Here is a 17,530-nt window from a genome sequence, read left to right on the forward strand (position 1 = left end):
ACAATCACTGCTAGATGTGTGTGTTGCTGAAATGATTCATGCCAGTGTTTTTAGATTTTCATATTTGAATTTTCCTCTGGAGGTTCAGAGCAGATTCCTCTGAGGGAGGAGCTGGAGCAGATAGTCTTGAAGGCCATGCTGTGCTGTCCCGGGGGACCTGCCATCTCCCCCCTCCAACTACCTTGGCTGGCTCGGCTGGAAGCGAGCGTCTCTGGCGGCAGCGTCCAAGTGGTGGTCACAAACAACTCTTTGGGCGAAGGCATCTCTGAGTCGCTGCGCTCTCTGGCTGAGGGTCCTCCTCAACAGCAGTGCGTGCCAACCTATGTGGTCATTATATGCGCCTCTAAGATGAGCGGCAGCGAGTTCTGTGTGATTGTGTTGGGTGAGTGTCATCTTTGTGGTGAAACTTGTGTGGGATGCAGTATCTAGACTGAACTCTAATGTAAATTTACCTGTTGGATTCAGGAAAGTATCAAGCGCGGGCCTTAGCAGAAGGGATGCTCACAACCAATGAATTTCTGAAAGAAATCAGCTACGAGCTCATCACGGGGAAAGTCAGCATCTTGACATCTCATTTCAGAACCACCTCTCTGGGTAAGATGAGTATCCATAAGTTGTGTTCATTAAAATAATCTTGAGAAAAATACTAATTTGTCTTTTACTAATCATTTTTGTCTCTACTAGCAGCAAAACGACAGTTACTGAACCACATTAAAAGTGAGCATGATCAGAAAACGCAACGGTGTAAAATAAATAAAGGAATTCCTATATTTGAATTAATGTTGTTTAGAATTGAGATAAACATCAACTAAAACCTTCGCTGCTAATAATAAAAAGCACGACGGTGGTGGTGGTGACACATTCACTCTGATATGTTTGATACTGAGTGCACAGCCTGCTCCCGTCCCTCGCTCTGTGTAACTGTGGTGACTGCTTGTTTCCAGGGGACAACCTCGACAAACAGCTGGTGCGATACCAGCGCAGGCGGAAAGGACAGGTCATCCAGCCCTTTCAGGGCGATGTCACCGACAACATCCACTCCCAGGAAGCTGCCAGCATGTCACCACCATCAGACTCAGGTTAGACCGCTCTCATGCTCGCTGTCAAAGTCTTTTTCAGTTTTTAGCAAGCAAATCAAAGACGAGGCAGCAACATCTGTCTAAATCAGCATGTGGATCTTCATTCAGTGTCAATGTTAAGTCAGGCCAGTGTCCAGAACAAAATCAGTTAAGGTTAGTTTGAGCTACGGAGTGTTGTTTGGCCCTGTACCTCATCCCACAGCGAGCCACACCTCTTAAACTTTGAATTCAGTCTTTTTTCTTTTTTAAGTCCCATTATCACAGGTGTATAAAATCAACCATGTAGATCTACACTTATTTTCCTTTTCGTTACCGTGTGTGTGACTAATCTTACTGCACAGTTTAATCGTTCTGACTGGATCTCGTCTCTCCAGATTATTTTCATCTCGTTGTAATTTGTTGACAAAAGGGTGGCTACGGTACATGTGCAGGTTGAGGTGACTGCTGTTGTGATTTGGCACCATTTAAAAAAGATCGAAATTAATTAAATTAAATTTCATCATAGTTTGTTTTGGGGAGGTTTGTTTAGGCAAGCAGTGATACTTTGCTGTGGTTAGGATCTGCTTTTCACATATAATCATCCTGGTGCTAACTTTTGTGTTTCTTCTTGCAGATCTTTTTACAAAGGGCTTCCAGATCTATCCGGCCCAGCTTAATGTGGCTCGTAGCCTTCTTTCTCAAGTGTGCTCCATCGCGGATTCAGGGACACAGAACCTCGATTTAGGGCGTTTTTGCAAGGTGGACTTCCTGGTTTTGGTCCCACCGTCTCACATTCTGGTCCACCAGACGGCACAACGCATCCGACAATCAGGTGTGTACAAACCCAAAGGAAGAACTGTTGTTGTTTTGTTGCAGTGCTGTATGGAATCCTCACGTTTTTGCCTTAGGTGTACTTGTGGACCTGGGAAATGAAGACCCCTCCACGGCCCACCTGAAGTCAGACAAATATGTGGTGCGTCTTGACGGTGATGTTCACGCCAAGATGGAGGCCTTCATGAAGAAAGTCAAACAGAACCCCTACACTCTGTTTGTCCTCATTCACGACAACTCGCACGTCGACCTCACAAGGTAAAGGCGACTCCGACAGCACAGATTCTCCCATTAAAACCATTATGGCTCACTTTGTTTTGCTCTGCTGATAATTTAAAGCAGCCTTTAAAGAAGAAGAACTGACTTTTCAAGCTATTTCACCATTGAAGAGAAATGTTGATATTGCAATGAAAGCATGAGAGTTTTGCTAAAGTTGTTGTCAAACATTCTTAAAGTTATTGTAAGAATCTTTCTTCGCTTGTGCAAATACTAAAGTTCAGTCATGTGAACACTGTCGACGGCCAGTAGGTGCTGTCTTTTCTCATTGTGGCATGTAATTTTACAACAAAACACCGTTTATTGTTAAAGTTCTTTTTAATTCCCTTTATTATCATGATGGGGAAATGCTCAATCTTTCAGTCTTGCTGGTCGTCACCCAGTGAGATCCCCTTTGCAAAGATTAGAAACATGCAAAGCTGTAGTATATTTTAGTCTTTTGCTTTATGCTACATGTCAGTTTCAGTCTTTAATTTTAGTTAACTATTATAGCTTGTCTTTCTTTGTTTTGTTTTGAGGTTGTTTTTTTTCCTCCCAAGAATTTTTTTCTGTTATTGCCAGAACACTAAAACAGATCACTTCCTTTTTCCCAGAGGGGATTATCTTTGGACCGACCTCCCACACATCAGCCAGTTAGACCAGCATACAAAGCTTTTTGCACAAAGTTGTTATTTCAAAACCATGTTGAGTGTTATTAAGTGCTTACTAATCATAGTAAGTAAAAAAATATCCATGAATTCATTCAAACACTTTCCCCACCCTGATCTATTTTCAGTGCCCTGTCAGGCTCTGTGTGCCACGGGGAGCTGCAGGGTTTGGCTGACCGGGTGGTGAACTGTCAAGAAGTCTTAGATGCCATGAACCTCTTGGTCCTGCAGGTCAGCTGTTTCCCTTACACTTTGCAGACCCGCCAGTCTCGAATCAGCATCCACAATGAAGTTCACTGGCCGTCCAACGACAATCTGGTAAGCATGTTTGTTTGTTTGTTTGTTTGTTTGTTTGTTTTACATCCATCCATTCGCTTCCGCTTACCCTTTTTCAGGGTTGCGAGGGGCGCTGGAGCCTATCCCAGCTGTCATAGGGCGAGACGCAGGGTACACCCTGGACAGGTCGCCAGTCTGTCACAGGGCTAGCACACAGAGACAGACAACCATTCGCACTCACATTCACACCTATGGGCAATTTAGATTAATCAATTAACCTATCCCCACTTTTTTTTTTTTTTTAAACACTAAAACGTTTCTTTAGTTATGAGTTACGCAGAATGGTCTACAAAACACCACGATAGGCAGTCACTGGAATGGCAAATACTAATTACTTATGTGAATTATTTATCATAAATGACTTTACTGCAGCACACTGGCATATTTCCTGTGCTGTGGTTTAGCTACTCCCCCTGCTGTGGTGAAACTGCAGTTACAGTTTTAGACATTTTTTAAAAAGGGTCTAAAGTAACTCGAGCCTCGTGTTAAGGAATTACAAGTCGGAGAGAAAGGGAACCAATATATTATAGAACACATTAGGCTCACTTTCTTATCCAGTATTATATATGAGGATACTTACTCCATGTTTTGTAACTAGGCACAGCGTTTCAACAGTGTGCAGTGTATCATTAAGAACAGTCAGGACACATTGTCTAAACTGATGTCGGTATCTTTATCGTCCAGCAGAGGGAGCAGTTTCCTGACGAGCTGGTCTACTTTGGCCTGAGGGACTACAGCAGATCCCTGCAGTGGGGCATGGCCAGTCCCATCCTGCGCTATGATGATGCGTTTGAGAAAATGGTTCACACTCTGTTGGAAAGGTAAGAGTGAGGTGAAACTGATGAATCAAACATGAAGAGTTTTGTATTTACTTCCACTGAGTGGGTAACGCATAATAACTGTAGACATTATAATCAGTTAAAAAGCTCTGATTGTACCTCCAGACATCCCCACCTACACAGCATGGTGATCCGCAGCTACCTGCTGATTCAGCAGTACACTGAGGCCATGATGGCTCTCACCTCTTCCCCGTCCCTGAGAGACCACATAACTCCAGAGACCCTGGCCATGGTGGAGGACTTGATAAACGCTCCAAGCAGAGAGGGCTCCCAGGGCCACGGCCACATGCTGCTGGTCCGTATCCCCTCGCTGCAGCTGGCAATGTTGGCCCGAGAAAGACTGGAGGACGTGAGGGACAAGCTGGGACTGCAGCTGTGCTTTGCAGTGCTGCTGGGAAGTCCTGCGTCTGAGCTCAACCTGCACAGAAATTTTATCAGTCGCCTCAGGGTGAGGAAAAATCAGAGTCACACGACTGATCTCTTTCTGTGAAGTGTGTTCTGCTGAATGTAGAGTGTTGGGATCCATCTGCATTTTTGCAGATCAGTCATTATCAGGGAGTTTACATGATTTTGCGAATCTGTTGTGCACTTTTGTACAATGAAAAAATAGTTTTGCCTCATACTTTGTCTGCATGATTAAAGTCTCATGCATTTTTTGTTTTGTTTTTAGTTTTTATAAATAACCTGTAACTGAAGAGGGCACACTTTGATTTTCATCTCTTTTTGTCAGGCTTGGCAAGGCTGTGAGAATGAAGACTGGGTGCCACACACCTATGAGGATCTGGAAGGGCTGCCCTGCATCGTCATCCTCACGGGCAAAGACCCTCTTGGAGAGACTTTCCCCAAGTAATATCATACTTAATACTACCCTAGCTTATAACATGGCTCAGTATGTCTGTTTCTTTAACATAAAATGTAGCAAAGATCCGTTTAGCTCTTCTCTAAAACTCTTGTCTCCCATCAACTCCTTTGTGCACTTCTAGGTCTTTGAAATACTGCGACCTGCGACTGATAGACTCCAGCTACCTGACTCGTACAGCCCTGGAACAGGAGGTGGGTCTGGCATGCACCTACGTATCCAGGGTTGTTGTTCCTAAACCAAAGAAGGCTATGGCCCCTCGGGAATCGGATGTGGAGAAGGTCGCCACCAGCTTGAATGATGGAGATGAGCTGGAAAGACCTCAGAGCAACGGCAGCGCTGCAACCAGAACCTCTGGTTAGTGTGAATTACTGTGATGTTGGATTAAAGGAAACCCAGAGTGTAACTGACATGAGCTTAACTCTAATTGATTTCTGATTACAGTAAAGCAAGTCGACCATAATACATGGGTACTGTAAATGAACGCGGGTCATAGCTTTGGAATGAGTTTGGTTTGTAGAAAATTTGGTTTTAATCCAAAGAGAGAAAAAAACCCTCCAAACATGTGAGCACTTGTTAGTTACATATATGTGCGGGTGTGTCTTTCATATTTCCCTCAGGCTCTTTGGCGGATAATGGTGTCAGCTCATCTGATGTTGCAGACTCTTTCCAGAAACCCTCCACTTCCACCTCGCAGCCTGAAGGCATGGTCACCATAGACATGGGCACATCAACACTCGGAATTAAGGAGGAGTGCGACTCACTGGGAACCCCGCTCTCTTCCGACCCTTCGAAAGCCTCCAAGGCTCCTCCATCCCTCTACTCCAGTTCCTCATCTTCCTCCCCCTCACCATCTTCCTCCTCCACCCAGAGGCCCAGCCAGTCCACGCAGAGCGATCGCGAGCCCACGAGGGCATCACCGCGCACAGTCATCTTGTCGCGAGCGGCTTACAATCTGTTGTCGGGGGACTCTGGGAGTCAGCTGAGCTCCTCCTCGCTGCTCCCTCACGCAGACGTGGCCTGGAGCAGTCCGCTGAGGCCCATTATCACTCACACCCTGCAGGGGACGGAGCAGAGCATGTACTACCGCCAGTGGACCATCGCGCGGCAGCATCATGCTGATTATGAAGCGCCGTCTGTGCCGCATCCTCGACGCTTGCTGCTCAGTGGACCCCCACAGGTAACAAATCTCGTGTGGAAAATACTCCTTTTCTTATTTGTGACTAACTTGATTTAAAAATAGAATACAGAGAATTCTTTTTAAAAATTTTCTTTAAATTTATTGGCATCCATATAAATTTATGCAGTTAATTCCTCATCTGGATTTAAGTGTCACTGTAGTTCTACTGGTATTCTTTCCTTTCCTTCGCTAGGTGGGAAAAACTGGCGCCTACCTGCAGTTTCTGCGTATCCTGTTTCGGATGCTCATCAGGCTGCTCGAGGTCGACGTGTATGATGAGGATGAAGTGGAGGAAGGTGAGACTCATAGGGATTTGTTTATTTTTAATGGCCTTCACATTTTGTGAAATACATCAGATTTATTATGAAGCAGTTAATTTGATGGTGACAAATGTATCAAATCACCCTCCACAGAAAATTCGGAGGTCACAACTCTAGTAAGTACCCAGTGGCCGGACATCGAGGAAGTCCGAAAGCTGCCCTTTGACCCCAACCTCCGAGATCCTAAATTCAGGAAAGCCAGCCCTGTTTACTCTGACAAGATGCTAAAGTCTTTCAAAGGTCAGCAAAAACATGGGAAAAAAACCCATCAAACTTGCCCACTCTGAGTTCAGCTTTTTAATCGGGTGTTATTAAAAAATGAACTTACGTTTTTTATGTTTATATAGATTGTAAGCAAGATAAAGAGAACCAAACTCCAGCCACACGAGTGACCAAGTCGATACGTCAGAGTAGGTTTGCTGCCCACAATGCCTTTCATCACTGTGACCAGTGCCATCACTACTGTGAAGCAGGCGCAGCTACACAGGTGAGATGCACCACCAACACCTTCTGCTTTACTGCAGACTTACAGATGCACATATCCCATCCTTGTGTTAATATTGTACATGTGTGTGTGGTTGTGTTGTAGCTGTCGGAGTGCACTTTTCATGCTTTCACCTTCTGCTCGTCCATGCTGGGAGAGGAGGTCCAGCTCCAGTTTGTGATTCCCAAATCTAAGGAGCAGCACTTTGTTTTCAGTCATCAGGGCAGCCACCTGGAGAGCATGCGTCTGCCTCTGGTCTCCACCAAGGTTAGTTTGCTCAAGACAGCAGTATCTGTCGCGCCTTAATCCTCCTAATCGCCGTTTGGGTCACATGTTTACTTTTGCTTCAACCGTGTTTATCTGTCTGCAGGACCCCGACCTTCTCAGGAGTCCAATCTTCACCCCGACCACAGGACGCCAAGAACACGGCCTGCTGAACATTTTCCATGCCACGGAGGGCGCAGCTCATCTGCACGTCCTCGTGGTCAAACAGTTTGAGATGCCTCACTATAGGAAGTACTGGCCCAACCACATCTTGCTCGTCCTGCCCGCCATGTTCAACAACGCTGGAGTTGGTGAGCAGCTGAGCTATCTCTGTTGTTAAACCTGACAGTTTTTTGATCCTAACTAAAATATATTTAAAATATTTCATTCTACTTGCAGTCGATATAAATTTTTTTCCCCATATCATCGTTTTTTCTTGCCCTCGCTTGTGTTTGTTGTCGTGATTTGCATGGCAGCAGATGCTAAAAAAAAAAAGAATAGCAGGAACTTGTGTTACATTGCTCACTCGCTCTTGTATGAGCAAAAATAACTAAATGGAGACCCTCTTATGAAAGCCTTTCTCCACAGCACTACTAGTGGTTGAAAGTCCACACAGTGGCGTTCAGCCTTTACATGACAGCTTATCACTCTGTTGATAATGAGTAATTCGTTGCAGTGTATTATCTACCATGGCTGTGTTTTCAACTTGTTTTTAGTGCTGTGTTTAAACTAGGCGAAAGGTTACCTGTTGCCTTACCCAACGCGAGAAGGTCAGCCATCTATTGTATCAGTCTGATTTGTAGTGCAGCCAATTAGGTGCAAGGCCTTTCTGAAGTGGGTGTAACTAAACAACATTTCTCTCAGATAAGCAGATGGCATTGGGCTAAAGATGACCCTTTATGTCAGTGTGACTGCTTTCTAATCAGGATAGACTTCTCTGCTGAATACCTAAACATATTTTTATCTGCAGTGCCCGACAGAGTGTAGAGACTGCAGGCAGGCTGGAGTGGGTAGAGATGAGGAGAGTGAAAGGGAAGGTTTACAAGATGGTAGTGAAGCCTGAGATGATGTAGGATTTGGAGAGCGGGGCACTGGGAAAAATAAATAGACGGATGGTAGAGTTGAAGATGTAAAGATTTTTACTCGGTTATCAGAATGGACAGATTAGAGGGACAGCTCAGGTTGAGCGATTTGGAGGAAAAATGTTAGAGAAAAATGGTTGAGATGTTTTGGGCATGTGCAGAGGACGGATAGTGGCTAAATGGAGCTGCCAGGCAGGAGAGAAAGAGGAAGACCTCAGAAGAGGTTCATGAATGTAGTGTAGGAGGACATGCAGAGGGTTCGTGTGACAGAAGAACAAAAAGCCCAACAGAGTGTACCTCATTGTCTTTCTAAACTATCAGACTTGTAAATTTGCAAATGTATACAAGCTCTATGCAAATATATCCCTTACATGGGATTTGAAAAGATTACTTCTTTTATCAAAGTTAATTAAAGGTGCATCAGTTTTAATCAAATCTTAAGTGAAAACCTAACAAAAACAATCCTGTCTGTTTTAAGGTGCAACTCGCTTCTTGATCAAAGAGCTGTCATACCATAACCTCGAGCTGGAGAGGAACCGACTGGAGGAGCAAGGTGTCAAGAGACAAGACGTATGGCCTTTCATTGTCATGATGGACGACTCCTGTGTGCAGTGGAACGCCCACCAATCAGCAGAAGGAAGGTAATAAGCGCTTCCCAAGTGTAAGAGTGGAGTTGGTTGCTACGGTTAACGAAGCTCTGTTCAAAATCAATTTTACATATGTTCAAAATATGTAAAATTGCCCTCCCCTCTTGGTTTCTTAGTGAGACATCAGATGGAGGCTCATGTCTCAGCAACGTGTCTCTAAAAACGGTGCTGCAGCACATGGAGAACACGCCCAAGATCTCCCAGTACGCCGTGTGCGGCACACGCAAGTGGAGCAGCAGCCTGGCTCGCAGGTCTCCCAGCAATCCCTTCAGTCGGTGTCACCTCCATGACTTTGTCATGCTGAATGTGGACCTGACGCAGAACGTCCAGTACGACCTGAATCGGTAAGCTCAGAGAAGGCCATGTGAGTCAGTTGGTCTGAGGTGTGCATTGTCACCGTTACCTGACGTTGCTGTCCCGTGCAGGTATGGCTGCGAGGAGGTGGACTTTAATCTAAGGGTTAATAGCAGTGGCTTGTTGCTGTGCCGCTTCAACAACTTCTTCCTGATGAAGAAGCACATTCCAGTTGGGGGAAGAAACAAAGAATTCCTGGTCAAACCTAAACTCATGGTGGGTGTTCAGGTGATTAAAATTATTCGCTTTGTTATGTCCTTGTCTTTCTGTGCGTAACACCAGCTCACATGAAACTTCTTTCTTCTCTCCAAAGGAAATAGAAAACCCCGCTCTAATCAGCCCGTTGCAGTATGTTTGTGCACCAGACAGCGAACAGACCCTCTTCGACGCCCCGGCCCAGTTCCTACTGGAAAGGTTCCTCCAGAGCTGCAGTCACAGACTATTTCCGAAAGCTGTTAGGAACAGAGACAACCCAGTTCTGTCCATTGACAGCTACCTCAACCTCAGCCCGGAGGTGAGAGCTCCCTGGAGGTTGCAGTTGAAAGCAGGAACAGTAGAATAATCTCTATTTCAAACTTAGGGCAAGGCTTAAATACCAGACTACTGTGATAGACACATTTTGGATAGAAATCGAGTGCTTCTCTGTCTGATATGCAGAGTTATATACTTTATAAGGTGCTCTAATCTGTATAGTATAGAGAAATGAGGCAAACTTGCTCCCCGACCTTAATGTAGATTTTTTTTTAACCCACAGAGAAGCATGTTGCATGACTTTCCCATCTGTTCTTCTTAGAACATTCTGACCTGCATACACGCACATGTGCACACAGTGAATGCTAACAATGCATTTACTGCACATTTGTGCATAGGAGGCAATGACCATCTATCTGTACACACAGTCTTCTCAAGGTTTTGCACATCTTTTGTTTTAAACTTTTACCCACAAGGCGACTTTAAATTTGCTTGAGCAGACACCTTCGGGAGCTCCCAGCAGGAACTGTCAGGGAGTCGTAATGTTTTCTTTCAGTTACTTCGAATCTAAAAGGCAAGTTCGTGATGTTAGTTTCATTTTCCCGACTGTGATTAATGAAGTGTGTCTCTTTTTTTGTTGTTGTTGTTGTTGTTGTTGTTGATCTCTGTGTGCTACATCAACTCTCGTCCACACTCCACCAACCTGAACCATCAGGGGCTGGTGTTCAGTGGCCTGCTGCTTTACCTCTGTGACTCCTTCGTTGTTTCTGGACTCCTGAAGAAATTCGACTTCCTCAAAGGTATGAAATCAGTGTCACGATTAAAGGAAGGGATCGGGATGCTTTGTTGCTCATATTTTCCCAAGACCCCACACATAGTTATAGGAAATGACCTGGTTGTTTTCTTAGATTTTCACCCCCTACCTTCCTCTGTGCTAGACTGTCAAAATAAAAGCTTCCAGATGTTAAAAGGACATTGGCAAGGTTTGGGTGTCTCTTCAAAATAAGAATCAGTTCCTGACTACAGTAGCTTACATCCCAGTCATGCAAGCATAGAGAGCAGCTGGTGATTGCCTGGCAACCAGTGGTTGCTAAGGGAAAATCTGTATCCCTGAACTGATTGGTAAGTGGTTACTGGAAGTTGTGCGCTGTTGCTAGGTGAAATTTGTTACAAAGATATGAAAAGTGCTGCACCAAAAACGTCCTTGCAGTTGGTTTGGTTGCTAATAGGTTGCCATGGTCACCTGTAGTTTGTTTGGAAGGCAGTGACAGTTCTTGCGTATGAGTTGGTGTCTTAGATGCAAACTATGCCACACGTGGATGTCTTTCTAGCCCTGTTAAATCTAACATGATAGAATTATGCAATCTGTCTCACAATAGAGAACTAAACAGCTAAACTTGATAATTAAAGTGGCACTGCGTGTCCTACTATCTAACTTTTGATCCTGAATTTGTTCACAGGTGCCACCCTCTGTGTGATCTGTCAGGACCGCAGTTCCCTGCGTCAGACAATCGCCCGACTGGAGCTGGAGGACGAATGGCAGTTCCGCCTGCGGGACGAGTTTCAGACGGCCAACTGCAACGAGGATCGGTCCCTCTACTTTCTGACCGGCCGCCACGTTTAAACCTGCTCAAATCTATGCCGCTGCTGAAGAAACCCAATCAGAACTGAGATTTAGTTCCAGACCTGCAATCAAAATTTTGATCAGGCAGAAGACAGGTCAGCAGGGAAATGCTGGAGCACGAGGTGTGAGGACCACCTGACACAGCTTTCTGTACTGCCAGTGTGCACTGTGCCCGACTCCAAAGAGGGTCGGTGAATGTTTCTGACTTTTTCTCGCTTGTCGGCTTGTCTTCAGTTAAGTTTGTGTCGTAGTGAAAAAGACTTTGCTGTGGGGGGAAAAAAAGCACAGCTGAAACTGAACTTATTTTGTTTTGGTGTTGGTTTTTTTTGGACTCGCGACGGATAATGTGACTATTTGAAGAATGTATTTTGAACCCACTTTGTCCAGTCCTGGATGTTCAGGGGGTCAGAGGGAGGTGGCTTTAAGGAGTCGCGCTACCAGCATCAATGGAATATATTTTAACAGGGACATGGCAGGTTTGAGACCATGGTAACATCTGTGTTTGTTAATGTTTGTGCATCTGCATGAAAACAGTTTAAGTTTGCCATTAATTTTTCTAAGCACCAAAGACGCCTTTAGCTGCACTTTTCCTTTTTCCTTTGCTTTCTTTGACCTTTCTCACCTGCTTCGCCTCTCATAATCCACAAAGCCCATTTATGTTTCCTCATAACGTTACAAAGACACACCCAAGAGTTTGGTCATTACTGGATTTCAGGTCATCAGGAGTATCTGTACTGGAAGCTGTGGGAATCAAACAATAAGCAGCCGTTGGATTTGACACAACATGTTGTCACATGACTACATTTCATGCGAGTTTATCCAAAGCGACTGGAAAACTACGGGAACATACGAGTTGTGTCTTCGGTATTTTACTGTTTCAGTTTCAATAGAAATCTGTGAAGCTGGTCAATTTTTCTGAAACACTATTAAACTGCATCCACACAGGAAGCAGTTTGCTTGATTTGTTACCTAGGTAACCCACTAATGCATGGAATCCTGCGTTCTCATTGGTAGTTACTTCAATTCCTTGCCTCAAAGTTCAGAACAGTTTATCTTGGGATTCATCCAGTTAGCATTGTCAGCAGGTGAAACGTGACATGTAGTCACATAACACATTTCACTCACTTTCTTCTACGGTTTGCGGTCGCTACGCCGCTGTGAATCAACATCCACGCAGGAAGCGATGTGACAACCAGAAACCATAGAAGAAGTCAGTGTCGTTCTGCAACTGTAGCCAAAATAACCTACAGTGACAGGAAATTTAGAGACTTTGAAAGCGTATGATACTGCTGATTGACATATTACTGGGTTGTAAATACTTTAGAGGGTTACCTAGGAAACCAGAGCTCAAAATATCTGCAAGCGATGCTCGATGAGAGAATAGTTTCCAGCGTGCACACAGCTTTAGATGATCTGCCACAATGTTTTTATTTTTACATGCTTTCTGTTAACATGGACACCGAGCAGTTGATTTAGTCGTACGTTATGACAGTAATTTTTCACATAGTCGCGCAAAGTGTACCACAGGCAAGCTCCCTCACTGCCAGCTGTCCTGCTACTGCCTGTGCCTGAGATGTCACCTCCTGTTATGGTGTCCTGATTGTTTATTGAAGATGTTTGCTACCATCCACTTTGATTAACCCAGTTTCCAGTCCTGAATTAAAGGGTGAAAATTAGGTTTACACATATACTTGAAAGATGAATGTTTTTAAGTTTCTGCACGTGGTTGTCCAAAGAATATGCCTTAAGCGATGTTTCACACAGTGTCTGCTTAGGTTTTGTTTTTGGACCAATGAGAATGAAGAAACCTTTTGACTGTGAGGCGAAAGAATGTTGTTTGTCTCTGTGTGTAGAGAGATCAAATAATTGGGTTTTGTACTACTGTACTGTTTAAAGCTTTGTTTACATTATTAATATATTCGATCATCCCCTTACCCACTGAGGGTTACTGATGTGTTTAATGTTGTGTAATGTTTGCCAGTGTATTTTGGTGATGTCTTTCTGCATTTTTATGTTGCAAAGGCAAGAAGAATCTACCTAGATTTGTCTTTTATGTCTTTATTCTTTTTGGGGTTTTTTTCCTTTTCTTTTTTTCTTTTTTTGAAAATGAGAATCAGGTCCATGAGGATTTTTTTTTTATTTATTTGAAAAGCATTTGGGACTGATAATCATATTGGAGTGTATAATTTGATTGAGGCCTAAGTTCACTTGGGCCAAGGGAGCGTGCCCTCTTCAAAACCGGTCGCGAAGGCTTTGCACAAGACACAAACGAATGATTCTTGGATCTACTGAATGTCACTGGGGGTTTTGCAAATGTTGGACTTGCACTATACAAGTTGCCAGCTTAAAGAATTATTTCCAGAAGACGGTTATGTTCCCTAACCCCTAGATTTAATATAATAGTGATGATCAAAACAATGGTCCGTAGAAAGTGTTTTTCCTCTTTGATTTTAATACTTAATATGCAACTTGCTCCCACAATCTTAACTGAAATGTGTTTGATAACTATGTGCAGCACAGTGGTAGCCTTGGTGCCTGGTTGATCTACCTCATGTTTACCATTGTGGTTGCAGGCTGTGAATATCTTAATGTTCGAGCCATGCTGTTGTTGTTTAAAATGTCTGAATGTAATAAAATGGCATCTAAACATATCCTGTTATTTTTCCTCTTTGTTTTTTTTAGTGCCCGACTCTGTGATTTAATCTGTTAACAGACACAAAGACAGTAGAGTGAGTTGCATACCAAAAATTGGCGAGCTCCAGCAAAGTTGCAAGACATTATACACCTGTTGTCAGATGTTTACATACTCATCATGGGCAGGAATGTTATGGAAATTTGGGGCTTTTGATCATTTTTGTTCCCTTTCCAGGGATTGTGGAGCATGTATCTTTAATTACTTAAAAAAAAAACCAAGAATTGGTTGCATAATTTGATGTTATTTTGTGTTTTCTCTAATCCCTGCAGGGTCCAAATTGTGCATACACTCACTTCAGTCTTTTAAAAAGTGGTCCTGAAAGTTCTACTGTGTCTTTTAACTCAACATCAGATCATGATTAACTACAACTTTATCTTTGCCAGCATAAAAAGGATTTGTTTGACATCACTTACTGGATTGACCAATAGTCAGAACAATTGGAAAGTCCAAAGAACTCAGTGAAGATTGATTAGGGAGACTTCTAGTTTGCTCAAGTTGGGGAGGTCACCTGGAGCCATTTATGAACAAGTGCAGTTTCCCAGATCATCAGTTCAAACAGTCAGACAATTTCAAATAATTGTACGTAAAGTTATTTGGATGTGTAATTGCCTTGCCAACGTCTGGACAAAGAGCCAAACTGTCACCCTTTGGAGGAAATTGGTTAAGATGTTTAGGAACAACCAAAGAACCACTAAGCCTCAAGCCAGCCATGAACTGGAAATTGCTGAAACACCAGCATCACTGTCCACAATGAAGTGAGATTTACATTGGCATGGACTGAGAGGGCGCCGACTAAGAAAGAAGTTCGTACTTCCAAATCAACACCTTCAAGCTCAACTGAAATTTGCCACTGCTCATGTGGACAAGCCAAAATTTTTATGCTCAGACAAAACAAAGACCGGAGCGAGTAAAGTTTTCAGCGTTCCGGTTGTGGAACATGGTGGTGGCAGTATCATGGTCTGGGACTATTTTTTTGACACTTGTACTGGTGCATTGCAGAAAGTGGATGGGAAGATTTTTCACTTTACCTCAAATCAACAGCTTGATGGTTGAAACTTGGACACAATCAGATGTTCCAACAGAACAATGATCCCAAATACATCAAAACTGATTTTGGAATAGATAACGCAGGATAACATGAAGCTTTTGGAATATTTCGACCTCAGCCCTGTTGAAAATTTGTGGACTATGCTTAAAACCTGGGTCTGTGCAATGAAACCAACCAGTTGAAATGAACTCTGCCAATTCTGCCAAGAAGAGTTGTCAGCTATCCAGCAAGAACATTTGATTAAGTGACATTTAATCAAATATATTGCTGGGAGTGTATGTATACTTTTGATCCTATATGTATGTATACATACTGGAAAAAGAACAGTTCAAAGAAATACCCATGATGAGTGTATGGAAACTTCTGATCACTGTATAACTCCTTCATTACTTCTTATCATTTGGGCTGCATGTTTGAATTCTATAAGCTCTGATTTCCATTGGTTTTGATGCTTTAATGTTGTATTTTGAAGACAAGTGGACTGATACAAAGTTTAAGTAGGGTTCTTCAAGCATGTGGCTCCCTGTCTTTAGCCTGTGATTAACAGTATCCTCACTCTCATCCACACAATGCCAGATCTTTTTATTCTGCAAGAGTAAACCCCGGGGTCTTGTTTATTTCCGAAGCAACATCTCTCCTGATGTGTTTTTTTTTTCCATCTCAGCACCTCTGTATCTTTGTTGTGAATAATGTACAATGACCTTTCTCACTATCAAGAAGAGAAATAGCTTCATAATGAATGCTGGGCTCTTTCTGGCATCATCACTGTCAGGGCACAGGGGCATTGTTGGTCCAGGGACATTACTATTTCAGCTCCTGTGAGGTAATATTAGAGCAGGCTTTCCATCAACCTACAACCTCTGTGTGATATAACACAAGGCTATTTTCAGCCAGCGGCTGTCAGGACTGGATAAGAAAGTAAAGGCATGAAAGGGCGCCTGGGATGCTGATTCTGGCACCTCATGATTGTTCTTCATGGAAAAGTTTTAAATGATTTTTATGCGTTTGAAATCTGATGCTTGCAAAGATGTCAGAGGGGTAACTCACTATTTTAAGGCTATTAATTTACAGTGCTATTAGCTTCCTGTGGTACACAGTTTTCTTGTTTGGTTTCATTGTTTAATTTGGGCTTTGAGGTGATATTTTTCCAAATTCTGCAAGGTCAGAAGATTAAATGCATTTAAATTATTTCTCTCTCCTACTGTAGCCCATTTTATCAGCTTAAATTAAGTTTCACATATTCCTAGAATGTATCTTCAAAGTTTCAGCTCAGCAATACCTCACCGAACGCTCACAGATGCATGTAGCTTTAAATGCAAATTTGCTGCTCCTGGCCACACCCATGGATACCAATCAATAGATAATAACCAATACCCAAATTAGAAAGCATTTATTCTGGGTTTAATTAATATAAATAATGGAATGATTAATGATAGGTATGAATATTTTTTTTATGATATAGCCCTGAGGACAGAGTTTAATGGTTGTAATGGTTATAGATGGTTATAATAATAACTCCTAACTGTTCTTCCAAGTTTCATTTTCAATAAAATATATTAAAGCCATCATTACTGTTGTGTTTTCATGTCTTAGGTAAAAAAGGGCATGCTGTTGGGGGATAGATGCTGTTTTTCCAAAACAGTATTGTAAAACCTAAAAAATATACTCTTCCTGCTCTTTGAAATATTATTAAGGATTAGTCATCCAGTTAATAATGTCAGAATATTACAATATTTGTTAAATCATGACCTATGAAGACTGTGTAATGGTTAAACTGTAGAAAAGTAAAACAAAAAGATACAAATGAGATGTTTTTGGTGAAATTGAAACGATGAGCTGCTTTTGCAAGGAGTTGCAGGTGAATAAAGACCAAAAAATAAGTAGAGTATTGCTAGGGGGTTGCCAGGCAACAAGATGGCTTTTGTGGATATAAATGAGAAGTTATTGTCACAGAATAAAAATGATATGATGCTATTATAAGGCGTTACAGGTGCACAAATGCTAAAACCATGTCATTTTAGCCCATTGCTATGTGGTTGCCAGGCAACTTGATGATGCCATAATATCTACTGTAGATAAAAAACCACCAGGGGACTATTATGCACCTGTGTGCCAAGTTTGGGGCTCAACTCATGACTGTGTAGAAGAAGAAACAAGCACACACAAACATGCTTATTGCTTATGCTTCAGAGATATGTATGTATATGAAATTTGCCACTTTTTAAATTTTTTTGGTGGCAATCCCAGTAGATATGTCAAGAAAAAGCAACAATTGGATCAGATACGGAGGGTAAAGTCCAAAGTGGGACATTTATATTAGATAGATAGACAAAATTACTCACCCTTCTTGGCAGTCTACTCTAATTAATCACAGGTTTTCATATAACCGAAGCTCATCTGTCTGTGGGCTTATTGAGGGCTTGGTCTGTGGGGAAGTGGAGTGCTGGCGGATTACAGTTGGCTTTTGGTGGATCACATCCACTACTGCAGTCATGCATATCCTATCAACGGCTAA

The 17,530-nt window shown here is 42.7% G+C and overlaps 1 protein-coding gene across 9 annotated transcripts in view; it reads left to right on the top strand.

Moving 5' to 3' along the window:
* Positions 1 to 16,410, top strand: part of greb1l (GREB1 like retinoic acid receptor coactivator) — a 48,846-nt gene extending 32,436 nt beyond the window's left edge. For 3 of the 9 annotated variants that reach the window (XM_014332133.2, XM_014332129.2, XM_014332131.2), the window contains 22 exons: positions 83 to 382; positions 466 to 594; positions 945 to 1,079; positions 1,693 to 1,890; positions 1,967 to 2,147; positions 2,941 to 3,130; positions 3,833 to 3,969; positions 4,093 to 4,435; positions 4,718 to 4,833; positions 4,971 to 5,203; positions 5,467 to 6,026; positions 6,220 to 6,322; positions 6,440 to 6,586; positions 6,694 to 6,833; positions 6,936 to 7,097; positions 7,201 to 7,405; positions 8,655 to 8,817; positions 8,940 to 9,167; positions 9,249 to 9,405; positions 9,491 to 9,691; positions 10,310 to 10,448; positions 11,109 to 16,410. In XM_014332133.2, the coding sequence (XP_014187619.1) occupies positions 83 to 382; positions 466 to 594; positions 945 to 1,079; positions 1,693 to 1,890; positions 1,967 to 2,147; positions 2,941 to 3,130; positions 3,833 to 3,969; positions 4,093 to 4,435; positions 4,718 to 4,833; positions 4,971 to 5,203; positions 5,467 to 6,026; positions 6,220 to 6,322; positions 6,440 to 6,586; positions 6,694 to 6,833; positions 6,936 to 7,097; positions 7,201 to 7,405; positions 8,655 to 8,817; positions 8,940 to 9,167; positions 9,249 to 9,405; positions 9,491 to 9,691; positions 10,310 to 10,448; positions 11,109 to 11,272 (4,331 nt within the window). In that variant the 3' untranslated portion in view covers positions 11,273 to 16,410. The remainder of the gene's footprint in view (positions 1 to 82; positions 383 to 465; positions 595 to 944; positions 1,080 to 1,692; positions 1,891 to 1,966; positions 2,148 to 2,940; positions 3,131 to 3,832; positions 3,970 to 4,092; positions 4,436 to 4,717; positions 4,834 to 4,970; positions 5,204 to 5,466; positions 6,027 to 6,219; positions 6,323 to 6,439; positions 6,587 to 6,693; positions 6,834 to 6,935; positions 7,098 to 7,200; positions 7,406 to 8,654; positions 8,818 to 8,939; positions 9,168 to 9,248; positions 9,406 to 9,490; positions 9,692 to 10,309; positions 10,449 to 11,108) is intronic. The other 6 variants (XM_042220033.1, XM_042220022.1, XM_042220029.1 and 3 more) reach the window with 6 other exon arrangements.
* Positions 16,411 to 17,530: the final 1,120 nt, after the last annotated feature.

Source organism: Haplochromis burtoni, unplaced genomic scaffold (assembly GCF_018398535.1).
Source record: "Haplochromis burtoni strain Fernald_Lab_line unplaced genomic scaffold, NCSU_Asbu1 Contig_3, whole genome shotgun sequence".
Taxonomy (NCBI): Eukaryota; Metazoa; Chordata; class Actinopteri; order Cichliformes; family Cichlidae; genus Haplochromis; species Haplochromis burtoni.